Source organism: Vombatus ursinus, unplaced genomic scaffold (genome assembly GCF_900497805.2).
Source record: "Vombatus ursinus unplaced genomic scaffold, bare-nosed wombat genome assembly UNPS02014809.1, whole genome shotgun sequence".
In the NCBI taxonomy this organism is placed as follows: domain Eukaryota; kingdom Metazoa; phylum Chordata; class Mammalia; order Diprotodontia; family Vombatidae; genus Vombatus; species Vombatus ursinus.
In genome coordinates, this window is record NW_020954587.1 from 22,298,341 (window position 1) to 22,323,021 (window position 24,681).

The following is a 24,681-nucleotide window of genomic DNA, read 5'->3' on the forward strand; positions in this document are numbered from 1 at the left end:
AATGGGCATCCCCTCAATTTCCAATTCTTTGCCACCATCTCCTATACATATTTTTATACCCATGAGTCCTTTTCCTTTTTGTTTTTTTATCTCTTTGGAATACAGACCTAGTAGTGATATTGCTTGGTCAAAGGGTATGCATGGTTTTATAGCCTTTTGAGCATAGTTCTATAGAATGGTTGAATCAGTATACAACTTCACCAATAATGCATTGTCTCAGTTTCTATAGAATGGTTGAATCAGTATACAACTTCACCAATAATGCATTAAGTCTCATTCTAACATTTGTCATTTTCCTTTTCTGTCATATTGGCTAATTTGATAGGTGTGGGGTCATAGCTCAGAGTTCTTTTAATTTGTATTTCTTTAGTCAATAGTGATATAGAACATTTTTTCATACAATTATAGAGAGCTTTGATTATTTTGTCTGAAAACTGCCTGTTCATATCCTTTGACCATTTATCAATTGAGGAATGGTTCTTATTTTTTATAAATTTGACTCAGCTCTCTATATATTTGAAAAATGAGGTCTTTATCAGAGAAATTTGCTGTGAAATTTTTTTCACAGTTATAATTACTGTGTATTTCCTCCATCCTATTTTCTCCATTTATCCTACTTTCTCTCCTTTTTACTCTGTCCCTTCTCAAAAGGTTTTTTGCTTATGTGTTTTACCTACCCAATCAGCCTTCCCTTCTATCACCACCCCCCTTCTCTTGTCCCCTTCCCTTCCTACTTTTCTGTAGGGTAAGATGGATTTCTATACCCATTTAAGTGTGTATGTTATTCCCTTTTTGAGCCAGTTATGATGAGAGTAAGGTTCAAACGTTCCCTGAAACTTCCCCCATTTTCCCCTCCATGTAAAAGGTCTTTCTTGCCTCTTTTATGTGAGATAGTTTACCCCATTCTATCTCTTCCTTTCTCTTTCTCACTTTTTAATTTTATTTTTTAAGATATCATCCCCATCACATTCAACTCACACTTGTGCCCTCTGTCTATACATACTCCTAATTGCCCTACTAATGAGAAAGTTCTTAGGAATTACAAATATCATCTTCCCATGTAGGAATGTAAACAGTTTAACCTTATTAAGTACCTTATGATTTCCCTTTCCTGTTTACCTTTTTGTGTTTCTCTTGAGTTTTGTATTTGAAAGTCACATTTTCTATTCTGCTCTAGTCTTTTCATCAGGAATGCTTGAAAATGCTCTGTTTAATTGGATGTCCATTTTTTACCCTTAAGGATTATCCTCAGTTTTTCTGGGTAGGTGATACTTGGTTGTAATCCTAGCTCCTTTGCCTTCTGGAATATCATATTCCAAGCCCTCTGATCCTTTAATGTAGAAGCTGCTAAATCTTGTGTCATCCTGACTGTGTGTATCCATGATACTTAAATTGTTTCTTTCTGGCTGCTTGCAGTATTTTCTCCTTGACCTGGGAGCTCTGGAATTTGACTAATTTCTGAGAGTTTTCATTTTGGGATCTCATTTAGGAGGTGATTGGTAGATGCTTTGAATTTCTATTTTATCCTCTGGTAGTACAATGTCAGGGCATTTTTCCTTGGTAATTTCTTGAAAGATGATGGCTAGGCTTTCTTTTTGATCATTGCTTTCAGGAAGTATAATCATTTTAAAATTATCTCGCTGGATCTATTTGTTTTATTGTTCCTTAATGTCTCAAAGTCATTAGCTTCTTCTTGCTCACTTGTAATTTTTAAGGAATTATGTTCTTCAGTGAGCTTTTTGTACCTCCTTTTCCATTTGGCTAATTCTTTTTAAGGAGTCCTCATCAGTGAATTTTTGTATACCTTTTTGCATTTGGCCAATTCTGCTTTTCAAGGCATTCTTCTCCTCATTGGATTTTTGTACCTTTTTTTTAAAACCATTTAGCCTATTCTGTTAAGGTGTTATTTTCTTCAGTATTTTTTGTGCCTTCTTTACCAAGCCTTTGCTTTTTTTTTTCATGATTTTTTTTTTTGCAGCACTCATTTCTCTTCACAGTTTTTTCTCTACCTCTCTTACTTGATTTTTTTTTTTAGTTATTCCAAATATTTTAATAAGAGTTCTGTGCAAGGTATTTAAAACACCAGTTTGTGTGGATAAACTCCATTGGAGAGAGAGAATACAGAACCTGGGTAGCCATGAAGCTGAGAAATTTTCTTGATTTGAGGCAGGATCTGAAAGTCCACTGTTTTCTGATCAGCCTTTCACTGCTCCATAATCTCATATTTCTCTTTTTCTGTGACGAAAATCTCTCCTTCTTGCTGTCTGGGTTTACGGAGCCTCTTCTTCTTGAAGTAAGCATCAGTAAGATGATTTGGAATTTTTATACCTGAAAGGTTTACCCTGGTAGAGGTGGCAATGACAGATTTATGATGGGTCCTTCTCAGAGGAACATGGTTGATGGTCAGAGGTCCAGTCACCAGTAGCAAGCCACTGCCAGCTGCTTCAGGAAAATCACTCTCTTGCCCCTGTGGTGGCCAGTGAGCATGATTAGAACTATGTCTGGGGTGATGCTAGCTCAAAGTCTTCTCACATGCTGGCTGAAGGGTTTTTTGCCATGACTTAGCTTTCTAGCCACATCCTCAGTAGGGTAATACCTCAGCATCTTGCGAATCTTTACCACATGGGTTCTTCCATTCTTATCACCACCAACTGGCTTTGAGATAGTAGCAGGCACCTTCTCTTTTCCCTTTCAATTCGGGTTTTTTAGTGCAGCGCATTTCCACTTGTGCATGGCTTGCCAGGAATACATTGCATACCTCTAGTATCTGTTGATCCCTCAGGCCAGTACTGGGTTCTTACTGCAATGCTTTCGAGGCTTTTTTACCAACTTTTCAACCACATCTTCCTTTTTGTTCTTCTCCTTTTTTTCCTCTCTGACCTTCTTTCCCTTTGGTTTCTTTAGGGGTTTTTTGTCTGTAATCTTGAGAGAAGGGGAATAGCTCCTACATGATTTTTTAAATCCTTTTTGAGCTCTTCCATGGCCTGGGACCAATTCATATTTTTCTTTGGGGCTTTGATTTAGGATTTTTGACTTTGTTGTCTTTTTCTGAGTGTGTATTTTGATCTTCCTTGTCACCATAGTAATTTTTTATAGTCAGATTTTTCTTTTCTGTTGTTTATTCATTTTTTCCAGCCTATTTCTTGACTTTTAACTCTTTACTAAAGTGGCGCTCTGCTTTCAGGGTAGTGGGTATACTATCCCAAGCTTTAGAGCTTTTGTGCACCTGTTTTCAGAGATACTTCTGGGTTTCTAGTTTCTCTAAGTTTCCAGTTCTTCTAAGGTAATATGATCTATGGAGAGGTGTGTTTACTAACTCTCCTGGTTTGTGCTGTGATCTGTGAGTGACCGTAAGCACTCTTTTTTGCCTTAGAACTATGAGGAGGGTCCCCAATCCACAGTGGCTGCAAGCTCTGGTGGACTGGTGTTCTTCTGAGCCGTGAGACTGCCACCTTGGACTGTGAGCTGGATTTGAGTATGGGCAAAGCAACACAGTCCTGATCCCCACTTCCAGCAAAGAGACTCCTGCAATCTTCTTTTGATCAGTTGTTTGATCCCCATACCATTCCCATACCATTTCTGTGCTGAGAGCTCCTAATCCTTCTTGAAGGAAAGAATTAACTTTGTCATTCTATGAATCAAACCTTTCCCTATCCTTAAACTCTTGCCAGCCACAATGTCTTCCTTCTAAGTCCATCTTTGATGGGAGAGATGCTAGGCATATTATTATGATTAAGTTCTCATTCTATTGGTCTTGCTAAATCAGAATTAGGTAAAAAACCAACTCATTTTCAGTCTGACATTTCTAAGAATTTACCAGAAGTTGTCTGCATAAAATTATTTACCTGAATCTTTTCATCTTTAGTTTATTTTAAGAAATGTAGCCATTATTTTTGTAAGGTAGGGTAATGAATGCAGCAAATTTTTTGGAAGACTCCACTAATCTCTAATTATGATACTCTTTCTTAATGATCTGTTAAATAAAAACAGCCATCTTATTGATGTATTAAGTAAAAACAGATTTCCACAAAAAAGCAAAATAACTAAAATTTTTATTTTAAAAAATTGTTTAGTCCATGCCACCAGGGGCCAGGGAAGGGGCCTGAGCAGCATGGGTATAGGCACTCCAGTGCCCGGCCTGAGTCAGTGGAGGCTGGAAGCCTGCTGTGACCCTGCTAATACTGTGTGTTCTTGGTTCATTCAGCACGTTGGGGAAACCAAAAATGCTGACAAGGTGCCATCATGGATGTACTAGTAGAAGATAACATCTGTATTCTGAACCATGAAAAGGCTCAGAGGAGAAATACTCCTATGTCAGTCTGTGTGAGAGTTGAACCAGCGGCTTCACACTTTGCTGTTGTAACTACATATGAGGACATCAAAAAGAGACTAAAGGATTCAGAGAAGAAAATTCCTTTTTTTTTTTTTAATTTTTTAAAAAATTTTTTTATTTTAGGCAATTGAGGTAAAGTGACTTGCCCAGGGTCACACAGCTAGTAAGTGTCAAGTGTTTTGGTCTGAGGCCAGATTTGAACTCAGGTCCTCCTGACTTCAGGGCTGGTGTTCTATCCATTGCGCCACGTAGCTGCCCCGAGAATTCCTTCTTAAAGAAAAGAATAAGATTTCTAGAAGAAAATCTTGAAACCTGTTTAGATAAAGATACAAGCTCAGTGGGATGAGAAAAAGCAAACAAGACTTATCGTGCTTATCGAGAGGTTTGCCTAAGCAGAGACAATTTGAAAAGCAAATTGGATAAAATGAATAAAGACAGTTCTGAGTGTTGGGAGGTGTTAAATGAACAGCTACAGTCTAAAGAAGAACATTTTTAGTTAGGACTGAGACTGAGACTCAGCACGTGATGAGGAATCTAAAGTAACCTTCATGCAACTGGGAGGTAGAAAAGTTGAGCAGTGACCTGAAAATCTATGGTTTGGAACAGGAGCTGGGAATGATGAGAAAGGAATGTAGCAGTCTAAGAACAGAACTGCAAAAATCTAAACACAAAGATCAGTCTTAGACATTCTCAATAACACAGACTTCCAGAAGCCAAGCGTTCCAAGTAATAACATGCAACATGCCTACTGGGAACTCAAGAGAAATGTCTAATTTACATCTTGTGACTTGAGTACAAGCCAAACTACTAAGAAAATTAACTCCACCTACAATCAAGAAAGACAAGTCATCACCGGAAACCTGATTTTGGCCAATCTTTTGAAGAGCAGCTTGTTAACATATTATCAAAATCTTATAACTTGAAGTCGATTAAATCCGAGAATAACATATTCCAGGCTTATATTCTCTGCTTTGGCTTTAATAGATACATACTGGTCAACTTCATATGTAAATGTGTCTCTGATATGTTGTCCTGTATTCTGTTTTTCTTGTGGCTTTTTTCTTCACCAAGTGTTGCTTACATGTACAAGGCTGAGGTGGTAGGATGGCTCTATTTGAACTTTTACCACAACTTCCTCACATGAGAACAAAAGAAGATACCTAGACATGTGTTTTTTGAAGTTCATGGCAGGCATAGGATATGCTATGTAACACAGTTTTCTCAATTTTTGCATTTTTAGTTTTTAGGCAATTGGGGTTAAGTGACTTGCCCAGGGTCACACAGCTAGTAAGTGTCAAATGTTTGGTCTGAGGCCAGATTTGAACTCAGGTCCTCCTGATTTCAGGGCTGGTGCTCTATCCACTGCGCCACTTAGCTGCCCCTATTTTTGCATATTTTTGAAAGTGAAAGATTTTTATGGGAAAAATTATTTAATAAAGTACATTAGATATGATAGTATTCTTTCCTTTTCCCTTTATTAATGAATTAGGCTACACAAAAAGTCAATGCAGATTTTCATCAATGGCATTTACATGTTGGAATCTTTATCAATCATCCACTTCCATTTTGTAAAAACAATAGAAAGGCATTTTTAAAATGGGATTTTTCTGTAACTCATGCTAGGACTGTGTCGAGTTGTATTTTTTATCAAATCTTTCTAAATGGCACAAATACTATAAAATAAGACTGTTGGAAGAATGATTGGAAGAATTAAGAGCAAAAATTTTTTCTTGTGATTTAGAAACATTCACTTCTCTAACAGAATAATTAGAAATTATTAGCTACTAAGATGAGTTCCTTAAGGATTAGTATGGGTTAATTTTGTTACGGATGTATACAAGATCATAATTACATTTATATTCTTTATAAATATTCTATAATTCTAAATTCTCAGTAATTCAGAATGGTTTTCTCACCAACTAGTCCGAATGATTTGTTTTTATCATACAAGATTTGTATAGAGTAGAAATATAGTACCCCCAGGAATTGTCTGTGCATATAGGACATATATATTAGAATAATGTGTAGAGAGATTTCATGTAATAATTTTGAAATTTTGTGTTGTGAAATATTACTTAATGTTACTACTTTAATTTTAAAGGAACACCTGCGTTCTTTCACAAAGGATGCTCATGCTTTAATTAGTAGAGATCTTCCATTTGAAACTTTGGATGTTGAAGCAAAATTGGCATTAGAAATCTTTCAACACAACAAGTAAGTGCTCTTTTTTGAAAATTCCAAAATAATCTTAAATAATCCAGAGATTATTATGTGAATGAAATCTTATTCTTTAAAACCTTTTTTTTAATATCTACATAAGAAAGAAACTTTTCAACCTCAGCTGTAAACCTGTCTTTTTCACTCCCAACCTAAATACCCTTAAACTTTTCTTTATTCTTTATTTACTTCAGTGAGGTAAGCTGCAATTTTTTATTCCTCTGTTTGGTTTTTTGGGAATGCCTCTCCCAAAGCACTGTTCCCTTCTTTTAAAGTTTTAATTCTTCCAAGACTCATGTCTCAACCTGTCCCAAAATATAATAAGAGCAAAAAGCAAGCAATGTAAATCTCAATAAGCATTACATTCCATATCCTCTGTGCCTTTGACAAGGCTCTTTACAAGTCATGGCAGTGCCTCAAGTGCAAACTCTCCTTACCTCCACTTCTTAGAATGTCTAGACTCTTTCAAAACTCAGCTCAAATGCCACTTCTTGCATGAATTCTTTTCTGATCCTTCCAGCTATGTGTCTTCATTACCATTTCCCCACCCAAAAATGCCTCCTTGTTTACTGTGTGTGTGTGTGTGTGTATTTATATGATTATAGATTTACATGTTCTCCTGCTAGAATTTAAGCTCCCTGAGAACAGCGAGTATTTCATTTTTGTTTTTGTGTCCTCAGTGCCTAGCACAAAGCCTGGTACATAGCAAGTGTTTTAAAATGCTTGTTGACTGATTAGCCATAACATTTGTTTCTATGAAAAACTCAGTACTCCTCTCTATATACTTTCAAGTTTTAGCCAAATTATATTGGTGTTTTCTGGAGCACATTTAGATGAAAGTGATTAAGAGGGCAGTACTGGAAACTATGTTGTGGTGGGCTGGGGCTTACTCAGGTGTCCTCTGGTAATTTAGGTCCAATGTTGGATTAAGTGAAATACTCACAGGTCATTCATTACCCATTGCATAGAAAGGATATTTGACGAAGATACACCATTCAGCTCAGATATGAATGGTCTTCCTCACCACGCTATGAAATACCCTGGTCAGCAGGACAGGGAGCAATGACTTGTGTTGCCTTTGGACATCCACTAAGTCTGAATGTAGGTATTTATGCCCTTAGGTGAACAGGAAACCACATTAAGTGTGACCTGAGCCTACGAGGAAACTGCAACAACAGATAGTTTTGAGTCTTACCCTCATGGGCCAATCAAGTCTTAGGGACAACTTCCTTGCCTTTTAGGAAAAAGGCAATCTAAATGTCTGAAGACAAGAAATCCATGGCTTCCCTCCATCAGAAGGATCTTGGCTCATATCTTAGTGATCTGGTCTATATAGCAGATGATGCCAAGTACAGAAGTAATGATGACGTGCAGGATTAACACCGGGAACATCAAGGCAACAACACAGATGATGACCTCTGGCACATTAACAGTTCTTTATCATGAGTTAGAGTCATCTGTAGTAAGAGGTCATTACCTTCTTGCATGCAGCCAGTCTCAGTATCAGTGTTGATTTGCTCTATACTACTTACCCTCAAAGTTCCCTGGCCTCCCAGTCAGAACATCTTCCTCCTCAGGTGCCCTTTTGGGGAAAGAATATCAAGTTTCTCTCCCATTAGAGACTTTTGGTTGAGGAGCTGTCCATTGTTTCACAGGTGCTGGATAAGGACTTTCCCTCACCTTCATCTAGGAACTTGGGATTACAACCATATAACTTTTTGTGAATGTGCCTTTACATGGAAGAAAAGGGATCCCTTGGCTAACTTGTCAGTAATCTTGGTGGTGAGTTTCACCTCTCACATGTAAGGCCTCTTCCCTGACTTCTACGAAGTGGGACACTTGGCCTTGGCAGATGGGGTTGTGATGATAAAGCTGTTGATTTAAAAGGGGTAAGCCTCTTGCCCTGAGATAGGTTGAGAGGGCCAGTTTGCTAGTTGGAGACAAGTTAAAGGCCTCCTGGGTTAGATGGATGATCTGATGGGCACAGGAGTAGCCATCTTGTTCTTAGGGGAATCATACTTGGTTTCCTTATGTATAAAATGGGAATAACAGTATTCATGCTTCCTCACTGAGTTTTATGAGACAGGCACTTTATAAACATTAAAATATATATATATATGTGTGTGTGTGTGTGTGTGTATATATATATATATATGTGTGTGTGTGTGTATATATATATATATATGGATATCAGGAGGGGTAGGAAGTTATGTAGCAACTCCTTTGGACAGTATTTAAAATGGAGAGAGGGGAAAGATATTGTTCTCTGGAGGCTTTAGTTTTCAGGGGAAAATGTAGGAAGGTGTAGTCAATAGATAGGAATTTTTAAGTGGATTGGCTTCTTTGTAAGCTATAACTTCTGTAGGCACCTGTGATGGGAGTTTTTGCTATTGAGGATTGAAGATGATTTGGGAGATGAGTCATCGATAAGTGGGGAAGTTTTCTATAGAATTGACTCAGTCTGTCTTTACCTCAGTTTCATCAGTAATATAAGGGAGTTTGATTGGATTACTTGAGTTCCTTTCCAACTCTAAATCTGTAATCCTGTGATCATACTGTTTTTATCTTGTACATTAACATTGTCATCATCCACTAGACTGAGATTTGACTAAATCTTTTCATTACATCTTAAGATACATTTGTGTCTTTGTGTTCATCACTATGTAAAGCCAATTTTTATCTATCAATAGGGAACTCACTTACTGAAGAGAAATTCTTTTATCACAATGACAGAAGGAGGAAACAAGCATTTATTAAGTGCCCACTATGTGCCAGGTACTGTGCTAAGTGCTTTACAAATATTATTTCATTTGATCCTTACAACAGCCTTAGTTGTTAGGTGCTATTATTATCCCCACTTTATCGTTGAGGAAACTGAGGTAAGCAGAGGTTGATTTACCTAGGGTCACAGAACTATTAAGTTCTGAGGTCAGATTTGAACTCAGGTCTTCCAGAATCCAACACTTAACTGCTGCTATCCAATTTGTGCTTTTATTGCCAGAAAACTCCAACCTTAATTTATTTTTCAGCTACAGTAACTAGGTTTATATGTGGTGCCTAATAGCATCTATTACTTTTTTCTTTTAGCAAGTTTGTCTGGTTTTTATTTTTTATTGTTCTTATTTGTATTTTATTTAATTTTTTCAATCCATATCAAATCTTTTTGGAAGCAGATAGACCATATAGCCTAAATAAAGTAAAATGTCTGGTATCATTGTATTATCTTTAGCCTGTGCCATTCTTTAAAATAATTTGGACTGTTCCATAGCAGGGCTTCTTAAACTTTTTCCACTTGCTACCCTTTCAGCCAGGGGTGGGGAACCTGTGGCCTCGAGGACACATGTGGCCTTCTAGGTCATCAAGTGTGACCCTTTGACTGAATCCAAATGCCTTCAGTGCTTGTTAAACTATGGGTCACGACTTCATGTGGAGTTGCCACCCACAGTTTAAGAAGCGCAGATAAAACTCAGATTGTGGCACAAGTAAAGGTCCGATTGCATTTTGATGCTTCTTCATGTTGTTATTGTAAAGAATCAAACACATTTTAGTAAATCAGTTTTAGACCTAATTATTAATAGTTATATTTTTACTCTGTTTATTTTCCTTTTTCTGTGAGTTGATCTTTTTGACTGCTAGGGAGCAGTATCTATCTCTAAACTGCTGGTGGTTTACTATAGCTGTTGAGGCCAAGTTATTAAGAACATAGTTTTTCGTATTCCCAACATATAAATAGATCCTAGTTCTGGTCAAGTTGTTTCTGAAATTGGAAGTTTTACTTTTCTGTATTGTATATTTGCCATTTTTTCAACTAAATGCAAAATAAGACATAAATTAAGTGTCATAACAGAAGTACAAAGTGCTGTGGAGTAGGAATAGCTAATATCTAGTTGTGGGGAAAATTTGTTTTTTATTTTTTAAGTATTTTCACTAATGTGAGTGAAAAAATATCATCTGTACAATTTTTTCTCCTCTTTGTTTCTGTTAAGGTACAAAATGCAGTTTATAGAAGAGAAAGCATCACAGAATCCTGAGAGAATAGTAAAACTATACAGGTAACTAAAACCTAATTTTAAAAAGTAGCCCTTAGCAAAACTAAGGTTTATTGAAGATAAAGCTGAAATAGGTAGCTATGCATTTTACTTTTATATTCTTATTACCTTGTTCATGAAATTGATGTTTTATGTGTTGAAAGATTTTTATTGCTTTCTGAATCTATTGTAACTTCATTCCTCACTCAGATGTTTATTCTTGTTATTTCTACATCTCAGTTTCATTAGTGATTTAGAACATTTTTTCATATGACTATACATAGCTTTGATTTCTTCTGAAAACCACCTGTTCATATCCCTTGACCATTTGTCAACTGGGGAATGACTCTTATTTTTGTAAATTTGATTCAATGCCCTGCATATTTGAGAGCTGAGGTCTTTATCAGAGAAATTTGTAAAAATTTTTGATATTACTTCATTTTCTATGGTACCTTTTAGCAAAATTTAGTTTCTCTGATTATTTTAATTAGGTTTATTTTTATTTTTGCTTTGTGTGAGATCATGATTGCTACCTCCTGCATTTTTACTTCAGCTGAAGCATATTAGATTCTGCTCCAGCCCCTTATTTTAACCCTGTGTGTTGGATATTGTTGGATTCTAGTTTTTATGGGTGAGTTCATCTCATTCACATTCCAAGTTTATACTGTGTATTTCATTCCATCCCATTTTCTTCTGTTTATCTTCCTCTCTCTCTTTTTATCCTATCCCTTCTCAGAAGTCTGTTTTGCTTCTGACCACTGCCTGCCTTAACCTACTCTTCCTCTTAACACCCTCCTCCCCCCCCTTAACTTCTTCCCCTCCTATTTCCCTTTGGGTAAGATAGATTATACATAGCTGAATGGATAGATAGATAGATCTAGATATCTCGAAAGAGCTATCTATCTAGATATGTTTATCTATATATATTCATATTCTTCCCTCTTTGAATCAGTTCCAATGAGAGTGAGATTCAAGCATTACCCTCCATCTCCCCCGCCCCTTTTCCCCACCATTGTAAAAGCTCTTCCATATGTAACTTTTTTTATGTGAGATTTTCCCCATTCTTCTTCTCCATTCCCTCTTCTCCCAGTGCATTCATCTTTCTCACCCCTTCTTTTTTTTTTTAGATCATTCCAGCATAACCAGCTCACACCTATCTGTGTTTGTTGTTCAGTCATTTTAGCTGTATCTGACTCTTTGTAACCCCATTTGGAGTTTTCTTGGCAGAGTTACTGGAGTGATTTGACTCCAGCTCATTTTACAGATGGAGAACTGAGGCAGTCTGAGGGTTAAGTGACTTGCTCAGGATCACAAAGCTAATAAATGTTTGAGGCCAGATTTGAACTTAGGAAGATGAGTCTTGTTGACTTCAGGCCCAGCTCACTATCCACTGGACCACCCAGCTCCCCCCTCTTTCTATGTAGACTCCTTCTAATTGCCCTAATAATGATAAAGTTCTTAGGAGTTATAAGAATCAACCTCCCATATAGGAATATAAACAAGCAGTTTAACTTTATTGAGTCCCTTAAAAGTCTAGTATTTCATTAAATATCCATTTTTTCTCCTGAAAGATTATACTCAGTTTTACTGGGTAGGTTATTCTTGGTAACTTCTTTGCCTTCTGGTATGTCATATTCCATCTCCCATTTCCATTCCTTTAACGTGGAAACTGCTAAATATTGTGTGGTCCTGACTGTGACTCCATGATATTTGAATTATTTCTTTCTGACTGCTTGAGTTGGAAGCTCTGGAATTTTGCTATAATATCCTGGGAAGTAGGAGATGATTAGTGGACTCTTTCAATTTTTGTTTTACACTCAGGATCTAAGATATTGGAGCAGTTTTCTTTGTTAATTTCTTGAAGTGTGATGTCTAGGCTCTTTCCAATAATTCTTAAATTATACCTCTCCTTGATCTATTTTCCAGTTGAATTGTTTTTCCAGTGAAATATTTCACATTTTTTCTTATTTTTTCATTCTTTTGACTTTGTTTTATTGTTTCTTGATGTGTCATGGAATCATTAGCTTCTAGTTGCCCAATTCTGGTTTTAAGAAATAATTTTCTTCAGTAAACTTTTGTACCTCTTTTTTCCATTTAGCCATTTCTGATTTTTAAGGAGTTCTATTCTTCAATGAATTTCTGTACCTCCTTTTCCATTTGCACTACTCTGCTTTTTAAGGAGTTCTTTTTTTCAGTGAATTTTTATGTCTATTTTATGGTAGACCAATTCTGCTTTTTAAGATGTTATTTTCAGTATTTTTTTTTTGTGCCTCTTTTACCAGGGTGTTAATTCTCTTTTCATAATTTTCTTGCATCTGATTTTTTTTTCTTATCTCTTTCTTTAACTCTTCCAGAAATTCTTGCTGGCTTTGGGTCCAATTACCATTTTTCTTTGAGGCTTTGCTTATAGATGCTTTCATGGCTGTCTTCTTCTGAGTTTATGTCTTGCCTGTCTTGTCTTGCCCTGCCGCCATAGTAATTTTTTATGGTCATGTTCTTTCTAATTGTTTGTTCATGTTTCTAGCCTATTTCTTGACTTTTAACTTTACGTTAAAGCTGGGCTCTGCTCACCTCGGGGTAGGAAGGCCTTGTCCCAAGCTTCAGGCTTTTTTCTGCTGCTGTTTTCAGAGCTCCCCTTTTTTTTTGGGAGTGTGCAAGTGTTTAATGCTTCCAAGGTTGTGTGATACAGGGAGGGCTGTGGTCCTCTGATCTTTTTCCAGGAAGGGCTCTTGCTCTCCTGTAGACAAAGTGCAAATGCCCCTTTTTGGCCCTGAAACTCTGATTAGGTCCCTTGTTCCTTTGTGGACACTAGTGCTCCTCTCTTTTTAGGAACTATGACCAGAGCCCCTGTTCCCTTGTTACTGACTGCAAACACTCCTCACTGCTCTGAAACTCTGACCAAGAACTACATATGGACAGTAGAGTTGCCAATCAGCATCAGCTGTATCCGGTGCCAGGAAATGGTCCCCTGTAATCTTTTTCTAACCAGGTGTCTGAGCCTGCCTACTGTCTCTGGGCTGAGAACTCTCAAAGATGCTGCTGCTGCTGCTGTCGTCGCAGCCACTGCACTCACTCCAGGTTGGCCCAACCCTGGTGTCACAGGCCACTTCTGCTGACCTCCTTAGTTGTCTTAGACTGGAAAAATGTCTTACCCTGACCTTTTGTTGCTTCTACCACTCCAAAACTTGATTTGAGGCATTATTAAAGTTGTTTAGAGGGGAATGTTAGAAAAATTCTGCTTGGGTCCTGTCTCTACTCAGCTATCTTGGCTTTGCTCTCCACACAGATTTTTAAAGGCATTTCTCATTCTGATTAATTCTGGGTTGAATGCACTATTCCATTCTTACTTTATTATATATTCAGAATATTTGAATTGATGGACCAACTTTATGGATCACCCATTCAATCACATATCAAACCTTGAAAATAGACATTCTTTGACCTCCAGGCTGTCTGTTCCTCACACAGGGTATTTCATTTTTCAACTTGTGCATTTTCATTGGTTCGCCCCTACTCCTGAAGTTCTGTCCCTACTCATCTCTACCTGATTTCCTTGAAGTCTCAGCTAAGATTCCAATTTCTGCAGGAGATGTTTCCTAGTCCTCCTTAATGTTAGTATCTTCCCTCTGTTATCTCCAATTGATCCTGCATATATCTTCTTTGTACATAGTTGTTTTCATGTTGTCTCCCCCCTGTTAAATTGTGAGATCCTTGAGGTCATGAACTGATTTTTGCCTTTCTTTGTATTCCCAGTGCTTAGCGCAGTGCCTGGCATGTGGCAGGTACTTAATAAATACGTGTTGACCTGACCCTCAATGTCTTCCTAAGAACCCAACATTTTTTCCTTTCTTAAAACTTTTAAGGAAAACATATGTAGGTCATTTGTTTTCATCCATAGACCATCCCAAATGCAGATTGGCACATGTACGCATCAAGATCTTTGTGTTGCTTCCCTTCTCTGTTTCACCTTTCTTCTGCTCTGTACAATTTGAGAGCCCTTGGTTTCTTCATGGATGTATAGTTCTGGTCCAAGGTGAACATGGATATATGATTGTGAAAAAGAGGCAATAGAATTTTCTCTAAACTTTTTAAAAGTAATATTAATAAGTCATTTATTATGCCTCTGATTATGATTTTTGTTTTTGTTTTTAATCAAATGAGATTTGGTGACTTCGTGGATGTTAGTGAGGGTCCCCTCATTTCAAGGACAAGTATTTGCTTCCAGTATGAAGTTTCAGCAGTTCATAATCTTCAATGTGCCCGGTTAGATCATCTACGAAGATTCCAGGGCCTTTCTTTACCAGTTCACTTAAGAGTAAGTACTTAAAGTATAACTTTCTTTTATTATTAGTTAATATTACGTTCTGAACTTAATTCTCATTTAGTTGAATGGAAATGTAAATTCAATTTCATTGTATTGTATAACCTTAAAGTAGTTATTAAATAAAAAGTTTGCTTTGCAGCCTAAATACTAATGCTAAATAAAATTGACCTTTGCCTATTGACATTTAAAATACAAATATGTATATATGTTTTTATTGATATTTATTGTTACATACATCACTATAGTTTGTATTCCTCCTTTCCCCTTCCTAGAATGCCATCCCATATGACAAATAGTATTTTTTGAGAGAGGAAAAAAAAGTCAGCACAACTGATTGATAAGCTTGAAAAAATCCAAAAACATGTGCAGTGTTGACACTTGCAAACCTCCTGCCTCCATGAAGTGGTAGGGTGGGGGAAGTGGATTTCTAATTATATCTCTTCATTCAAATCCCACTTGATCTTTATAATTTTGTTAAATGTACCTTTGATTTTTCTGGTGTGTCATTGTGGCTTCTATTTCTATTGTTGTATTCTGTTATTTTATTCTCTGCTTGCTTACTTCAGTTTGTATCAGTTCATTTTTTTTTTTTTTTAAGTGAGGCAATCGGGGTTAAGTGACTTGCCCAAGGTCACACAGCTAGTACGTGTCAAGTGTTTGTTGTGAGGCCGGATTTGAACTCAGGTCCTTCTGACTTCAGGGCCGGTGCTCTATCCACTGCGCCACCTAGCTGCCCCTGCATCAGTTCACATAGGCCTTTCCATGCTTCTCTGTATTCATCATGTGCATCATTTCTTACAGCAGAGTAATAATTCATGGCACTCATGTATTACAATTTGTTCAACCATTCTGCAGTTGATGGACATCTACTTTGTTTCCAATTCTTAGCTATCACAAAAAGTGTTGCTGTAAATATTTTGGAATATATGGGGACTTTTTTCTTATTGATGGCTTCCTTGGGTTATAAGCCTAGTAATGGAGTCTCTGCTTCAAAGGGTATGGACATTTTAGTCATTTTATTTGCATAATTCCAAATTGCTTTTCAAAATGGTTGTACAGTTTTACAGGTTCACCAACATGTAGTATTGTGCCTATCCATCCACAGCCTCTCCAGCATTGACTATTGCCATTTTTTATCATCTTTGCCAGTTTGCAGGGTGTGAGGTGAAACCTCAGAGTTTTGATTTGCATTTCTCTTATTAGTGATTTGGAATATTTTTATGTGGTTTTGAATACTTTGCAGTTCTTCTTTTGAGAACTATTTGTTCATATCCTTTGACCCTTTATCTTTTGGGGAATAGCTATTAGTCTTTAATGTATATATTTATTAATTATTTATATAACTTGGATACTAAACCCTTATTGGAGAAATTTGATACAAAGATTTTTTCTGCCCTTCAACTACTTTTCTTATCTTACGTGCATTATTGTTGTCTGTGCAGAAGCTTTTCAGTTTCAAGTTATCAAAATTATCTGTCTTATCTTCTGCAATTGCCTCTACCTCTTGTTTGGTTAAGAATACATCACCTATCCATACCAATGGGAGGTATGTGATCTGATTTTCTTTTAAATTTTTTATAGTATGATCTTTAATATTAAGGTTGTGCATCCATTTGGAATGTATTGTGGAGTGTGGTGTCGATTTAAACCTAATTTCTGCCAGACTCCAATTCCCCACCCCCTTCCCTTTTATGTACCCTCTTATCCTATAATTCAGTCCTACCAAAAAAAAGCATTGATTCACCTGGAGGGAGGATGTTGCCAGGTTCTCTCCATAATGCACTCTGTCCTCCTCTTCACTATTACCTCTACCAGATTTCTGCCTTTACCCTGTCTCCTTGTGTACATTTAGAAAATTCTCTTATTGGTCTATCTCTTATCACTCTGTGCTGTTGTTGTCTTTGCCTGTTGCATTTATTTCCTGTGTTTCTGTTTGAGGTGTTTGAGAAACAATCTTTTCATTTCTTATTTTCTTTCTAAGAATATTTCAAACTGTGTATTATTGAAGTCCATCTTATTTCAGGGATGGCTAAGCTAGAATTTTCAGGCTAAATCACCCTGGGCTATATCCTGAACTCCATTGCTTTTCTTTTGGAACATATTGCATTCCCTCCTCCTTTTTTTAGTGGATTCAGAATAGTCATTCAAATGTGCTTTCCTTTATATTTGAAGGTCTTTCTCCTAATGGCTTGAAGAACTTGTTTCTGAATTGAATTGTTAAATTTATCTTCCATTTGTCTTAGAGTTTATAGCCTTGAATTTTTTTTTTCTGGCAGCAATCTGAATTTTTTCCATGGGAATTTAATTTTCTATATAGTTCTATTATTTACTTCATTATAGTGTTAAGGTTTTTTGTGCCATCATGTTCTACTTGGAGACCTGTGATCCTAAAGTTGTCTCTATACATCATCTCCTTGAGATCAGCATGTTTTGCTGGCATAGTGAGTGTATTTTAAAAAAAAAAGCTATTGTTTTCTACTTCTCTTTTTCTAGATTGTCCTCCATGGCTGTAATTTGCATTCCAATCTATTGTTCTCTCTTTTTGTTTCTTTGGTGAGGCTTGCCATTGCAGATTTCAGTTTTTTAATTCTGTTTGTGATTTTTGCTGTGCAGGACATACATAATGTTCTCATAATTATCATTTTTTTAAGCCACTCAGGAACAGTGTATTGTGGTTCTATTTTCTCAAATTCCACAGGGTCCTCTGTTTCATGAAGTGTTGGATAATTTTCCTTTGTTTTACTGTATTTATTCATAGGAGCCTGAACTCATTTAATGGATTTAGAGGCCATATTTCAATCTGTTTTTGCTGTTGATTTATCTGTTAATTTTCAAAGTTTTTGAGTTTTCTTTTTCTAAAATCTTTGGTAATATAAATCTTTTTTTCTCCCTCTTACTTTACTTATCACTCACTTTCTGACTCCCTTTCTTTTGATTATGGTTTCTTCAGGGGCTAGATCTCAAAGTATCTCAGCCTCCTTTCACACTTGGCAGTTCATGTATCACCAGCTTGTTTCTGTCCCAACTGACTTTTGGGTGGTCAGAATTGGCCCTGGCTGGGTGTTATGCTCTTCCGCAGACCTGGTGGAGTGTGCACAGCCCTCTGAGGGCCTATCCCACTCCGTCTTTTCCTCCATTCCCTGGCTGGGCACCAGCAGTGCAGAGCTTTGTAGTACTGGTTCTTCTGGGTTGAAGCCCCCAGCTGGCTTTTGCTCCTGAATGATTGTAGCCAAGATGGCTGTCAAGCCTAAGCAAACTTCTGCAGCCTGGAGTAGACATTTACACAACACTAAAAAGCAGCGATTGGCATGCAGAAGTGGGTTTTGTTGTAAGCCTGTGCCTGTTCTGCTAGTGCAACCTGATTACCAGAAGTGTGGGAGTTAGGGGAGTGGTCCTGATTGATTTTGTTTTTAACCTTATCTTGGATTCTGTATGACCTGGTCCACGGAGAGAGCTTCTTTATCTTAGGTGCATAATTTCTTTTTTGCAGAGGTTTGAGAAGTTGTTTATTCTCCCATCTTGTTTGTTGCTCATGTGACCCAGAAGTCTACGCAAATTCTCTTTTTCCTTTCATATTCTCTAATCAGATTGGGTATATACTAAATATTAATGGTTAAGATTGGCTTAAGAATTGATTCAGAGCTCCTCTTTCAATCAAATACCTGCTCAATCTTAAGAATCATTTTTTGAAGATTAAATAGGAAAATGGAAACCTGGTAACATTTACATAGTTTGATCTTTGAGTACTGTGTCCACAGGTGTAGATTATAATCAGTTTTGTAAAATGCATAAGTAGCTGAACATAATATCTTCTTGTTTGATATTCCTTGTGCACAAGTCATTGTTGGCAATCCCCTGCCACCTTTTATAATTAGCTTTTGAATTTCCCTTGCCCATTGTCTCACCTGAAAGTGTGCATCTCAGAGCCATGAAGCATGACCAACAGAATCTTGTTGTTGAAATTATGGGCTTTTCTGACAGAGAGCTGTTTCAGGTTGTTGAAAACATTGTGCAGTTTCATAAATGCAGTGTTTCTTTTATTTTCATACTCAATTATATTTTCTTACTTCTTGTTTTAGAACATTATCTATCTGTGGTGTGTGTCCAAGATTATATGATGTGTTTATGGACTCTTTCTCCAGATGCACATTATTATCTGAACAATATGTGTTTTTCTTTTTGAATAGTTACATCAGTCTCTTAAGGGAAATCTTATAATATCATCGGCCAAATATTAAAATAGAATTGCTGTTGATATTAGATCCATCTAGCCCAGTATTTTGTGTTTGATCGTAAGACTTAAGTGTTGTCTTTTTGACATCAGACAAAGCCTAGATTAAAAAGAGGACAGATCTTGGAGGACAGATGAATAATCTGTAGTCAAGTGGCCCTTCCCTCATGTACTTTTTCTTTACCTCTCATAGAATCCCTGTATTCCTGTCAGACTAAGCTTAAACGCCATTTTCTACACAAAGCCTTTCCTCATCTCTTCATTACTGTCTCCCCCAGCTATTTTGAATTTATTTTTGTTATATTTATTTTATATGTGTATTTATATATGGTAATTAAAGTACCATTAATTAATAGTTTATATAGTGAATTTTATTTTTTTCTCCATTGGTTGTCTTTTAGGAAGCCACTTTATTAGGCTGGCCCTTCAATTTTATCTTTTAAAAAAGATACAGACAAAGGGCAGCTAGGTGGCGCAGTGGATACAACACCGACCCTGAAGTCAGGAGGACCTGAGTTCAAATCCAGCTTCAGACCGAACACTTGACACTTACTAGCTGTGTGACCTTGGGCAAGTCACATAACCTCCATTGCCCAACTAAAAAAAAAAAAAGAAAGAAAAAAAACAAGCAGTCAGCTGGGTGACACGGTGACTTGGATTCAGGAAGATCTGAGTTCAAGTCCTGACTCAAACACGCATGAGCTCTGTGACTCTGGACAAGTCACTTAACTAATGTGCCTCAGTTTCCTCATGTGTAAAACAGGTGTAATAGTAAAGTCCGTGTCACAGGGTTGTTGTGAGGATAAAATGAAATAACACGTATAGCACTTTGGAAACCACAAAGTACATTATAAATGCTAACTATCATTATCACCATCTTTGTTTTTATGATTATAATTCATTGAATATTTTTTTTTCTAGGTGCATCATACTATATGGCACAAGTTATTGGAAAGATCTAGGAAAATAGTAAGTAAAGTATATATGGCAATTAACTAGATGTCTTCTAGGATGGAAGTTGGTTAAAATTTCAAAGGCAAACTAGTGAAAATGCTAATTGTACTGATATTTAAAAATTTTGTGCTTTATTGCATATTCAAGAACTTTGTGGCAAAAGAAAAGTCTTTTGGGAATTTTCTTTTGGTAGTTTTTATTATTTTTGGAAACAATAGGGAAATTAAGAAAATACTTCTGGCTAAAAGAGATGCTTTTGGGTTAAAATATTTCATAACATGTGATATATTTGATAATTTTCTTTGTAATTCTAGTTTTAAGGCATCAGGTTTGGCCATAATTTTCAATTTTTCCATCGTGGCAAAAGTTCTTTTTTTTTTTAATGAATAGTATTTTATTTTTTCCAATTACATATGAGGATAATTTTCAACATTCATTTTTTTAAATAAGATTTTGAGTTTCAAATTTTTCTCTCTCTCCCATGCCCCCTCCCCATAACCTGTACAGTCATGTTAAACATATTTCTACATTAGTCATGTTGAAGAATGAAAGAGAAAAATGGCTAAAGTCCTTACATGAGAAGACTATGGCCTTAGACTAGACCTCCATAGTTTGGTCTTACTGTGTTATTTCAGCTGGATCTTCCTGATACTTCTGTAAGGCCATTTTACTTTAAATCCTGTATCAAGACCACTTTGCTTTTGTTCACACTGTTCTTTTTATTGAATGCCTTCTCCTTTCCTCTTTGCATATTCATTAAAAGCCCCTAAGTTAGTGTTTGATTAACTTTAAATTCAGTAGTATTGGTAAACAAATACATGGTAGATAAATAAAGTATGTAAATACTTTAATAATAAGATTTTTGTTGTTTTTGAGTCGTGTCCAACTCCTCATGTCCCCATTTGGGGTTTTCTTTTGGGGTCTTCTTTGGAACCCACTGGAGTGGTTCGCCATTTCCTTCCCCCACCCATTTTACAGATGAGGAAACTGAGGCAAACAGTTTTAAGTGACTTGCCTAGGGTCACACAGCTAGTAAGTGTCTGAGGCCAGGTTTGAATTCGGGAAAATGAGTTTTCCTGACTTCAGGCCTGGCACTGTATCCACTGTACCATTTAGCTGCCTTAATACTTAATGATATTATAATAGGTATTCTCATTTTGGAAGATTAGCCCAAGTTCATTATTAACCATAACATATATACTTGTATATATGTAATAACAATATATTTTAACTGATAATGATTCTCTTGCATCCATGGCGGGAGGGAAGGAAACGAATATGAAAGGATGGCTTGCTAAATGTCCTTTTTAAGCAGGTATCAGTAGTGATTTTAGTGAGAGGGGAAAGAAATCTAAAGAACAATTCTGAGTACTCAAAATAGAGTTATAGGTGGAAGGTTGAAAATAAGAAAGAGAGAATGGTAGTGAATCCTAATATATCTAGAGAATGAAGAGTAGAAATCAATGAATTATTATTTTAGTAACTTTATAGATCTTAATTTCTTGACCTTAGTTATTGATATTTTAAATATACTTGGTAAGCAGTTTTTTCCTGGATCAGTAGTGACCACTTTCCTTATGTCTGCAGAAACAACTAGTTGACTTGCTATTTATTTCAAGTGAATATAGTGAAATATATTAAATTTTGAGAATGATTTAGATTATAAACATGTAAGTTTCTGTAAAGTAATTACCTTAATATTTTACAGGTAACAGAAGATGAAAATAAAGCAACAGTGGAAAATGCAACTGTTTGATCATTCCTGAATTGTAAAAATGTTGACAATAAATTAAAATTTTAAAATATTTTTATGTTTGTATGTGATCACAAAGATGAAAATGCTTAAACTGAATTCTGTAGTGTAGTACAATAGAAAGAGTGGTATAGCCTTGGCTACATGACTTTTATGTGAACCTCAATTTTCTCATTTGTACAGTCAATGGGTTGCAGTTTATTTGGTGTTCTTAAACTGGGGCCCGTGAACTTGTTTTTGAAAAAATATTTTGATAAACTGTCTTTCAATTTAATTGGTTTCCTTTGTAATCTCAGCCATAAACATTATTATGAGAAGGGATCCAGAGCCTTCACAAACTGCCGAAGATTTCATGACACAAAAAAAGTTAAGAACCTGTGTATTAAATGCCCTTTTTGAATTTCGTCAGGCTCTGAATCTGTGATTCTGTTGCAATAAGCTTTATGCTTCAGCTATCAAGAAAATAAATGAATATTCTACCTTTCTTAATTGAGAATATATTTTAATTGATTTATTAAACATTAACATATGAATACTAACCATATGATAAGACTATAAATAAAATATATGAATACATTTTATTAATATTATATTTTAGTTAAATAAGTTGAACACTTTGTACTCTCAGCTGAGTTAAGTAGTAAATCTTTATTTAAATGTGGGTTATTTTTTTTCTGTTCCTTTTTTTATTCCATTCCAGGAGAATGATGAGCAAAGTAATTAACTGACATTTAATCATGATGAATAGCCCTGATTTTTGAGTATCAATGAAACATTTTGTGTGTATGTGTATGTGTGTGTATCATTCATATATAGATATATATGAATATATATATATATATAGATATAGATATATGTCTATATATCTATATCTATATCTATATATATAGTTTGTTCATATTGAGTTTGCAGATTCACTAGCCCTGTGTGGGTCTTTTTCTGAAAACAAAACAAAACAAACTGCTGTGTAAGTATGCAGTTGTGAACTTGTTCAGCTTATTTTTCCCCTATTATATTTCACCCTACTGTATAGTAAGTTGATTTGTCATTATTGACTGTCAAAATCTTTCTGGATCTGAGCTCTGTCATCCAAGTTTTGTGGTGTTTTCACATTTGATGAAAACATCTATGGCTTTATCCAAGTTGCTGTTAAACATGTTCATTAGCATAGGGACAAGGTCAAGACCTTGGAGTTCATGACTAGATAGATGCCTATCTCCAGGTTGGCATTAATATGACTATTCTTTGGGTCCATCCCATTTTCACCTAACTAGGCCTAGTCAGCTAGGCCACATTTACTGAACTCCATACTATGCTGATAACATTTTTCTGACCTACAATTTTGTTACCATGCTTAGTAGGGGGAAAAAGGAACCAAAATTAGTCTGCATGGCCTGTTCTTGATCAAGCTGTGGTGGCTTTTAGTAATCCCTGCTTCCTTTCTATGCTCACAAATTATTTTCTTAATATATTCTAAAAATTTTCCAGAAATAGTTTGCAGATCCCACTACCAATAGTGACAAGCTGTTGTCGCAAGTTATTATTTTTGATATTGAGATCTAAGGTATAAAATGAGATGCACCTCTTGCTGAATTCCAGGAATTTTGCTTCACTTTGCTGAATGCTAGGCTCTTTCGCCACATTTAGAGGATAAAGATTTATTTAACCAACAGAAGCAGACAAGAAAAGATGTAGTGTTACCTACACACTTTGTTTCTCCTTGCTCTCTGAAACATTTGCTCAGTTTTTTTTTTAGTAGCCAGAGGCAAACATTTATACCTCCACCGGCCCCACACATACACAAGATATAATTGCTAAAGACAAAATTCAGTTATGTAATGAGGTCTACACCCTTTGTTTTAATCTTGCTGCTACTTTTCAGAATCTTCTCTGAAATTTCCTAGAGACTAGATACTTAGTTCATAGCTTACTGTTTTTTTTAGGATTGAGATTCTTTTTTTTTTTTTTTTTTAAGTTTTTAGGCAATTGGGGTTAAGTGACTTGCCCAGGGTCACACAGCTAGTAAGTGTCAAGTGTTTGGTCTAAGGCCGGATTTGAACTCAGGTCCTCCTGACTTCAGGGCCGGTGCTCTATCCACTGCGCCACCTAGCTGCCCCTAGGATTGAGATTCTTAACCTTTGGTCCATGGTGTTTAGGATGGGAAAAAATATTTTTAGTAACTTCTAAATGAAATTTAGGGGCAGCTAGGTGGCTCAGTGGATAGTGTGCTGGGCCTGAAGTTAGGAAATCTCTTCCTGAATTCAAATCTGGCCTCAGATGCTTACTAGCTAGTTATGTGATTCTTGACAAGTCATTTAACTCTGCGTCAGTTTCCTTGTCTGTAAAATTGAGCTGAAGAAGGAAATGGCAGACCACTCCAGTGTCTTTGCCAAGAAAACCCCAAATGGAGTCATGGAGAGTTGGACACAACTGAAATGACTGAACAACAAAAATTGAAATTTAGCAATTTTTTCAATTAGGAAAAAACATGATTCTGAGGAAGGGTTCATGGGTTTCACCACACTATCAAAATCTTTTTTGACAAAAAGTAGTTAAGACTCTTATTTAGAAGAAGAGAAAGCATTTCTGTGGCAGATTGACTTGGTTAGACCTGCGTTTGAACTTCTACATGTCTTTCATAGCCTAAAGAGCTATTTTACCAAATTGTGCTAGTTATGGGGTTGGACAAGTAAGCGAGATTCTTAGAAACCTTAAAATGCACGCCCTGCCTAGGCTGTCAGTAGCAGCAATCATTGTATCCTTAAAAAAAAACCCAAAACCCTTAATAGACCTTACTTATCCACTTATAAATAGGCTTGGCTAGGCTTCCTGCCCCCCCCC

The 24,681-nt window shown here is 36.2% G+C and overlaps 1 protein-coding gene and 1 pseudogene across 1 annotated transcript in view; one reads left to right on the forward strand and one right to left on the reverse strand.

Annotated features, from left to right (window-relative positions):
* MRPL39 (mitochondrial ribosomal protein L39) overlaps window positions 1-22,114 on the forward strand; it is a 36,867-nt gene extending 14,753 nt beyond the window's left edge. Inside the window, exons 6-10 of the mRNA XM_027875608.1 lie at window positions 6,435-6,547; window positions 10,537-10,602; window positions 14,740-14,893; window positions 20,055-20,102; window positions 21,796-22,114. Of these exons, the coding sequence (XP_027731409.1) occupies window positions 6,435-6,547; window positions 10,537-10,602; window positions 14,740-14,893; window positions 20,055-20,102; window positions 21,796-21,843 (429 nt within the window). The 3' untranslated portion in view covers window positions 21,844-22,114. The remainder of the gene's footprint in view (window positions 1-6,434; window positions 6,548-10,536; window positions 10,603-14,739; window positions 14,894-20,054; window positions 20,103-21,795) is intronic.
* Window positions 2,075-3,577, reverse strand: LOC114052738 (annotated as a pseudogene).
* Window positions 22,115-24,681: the final 2,567 nt, after the last annotated feature.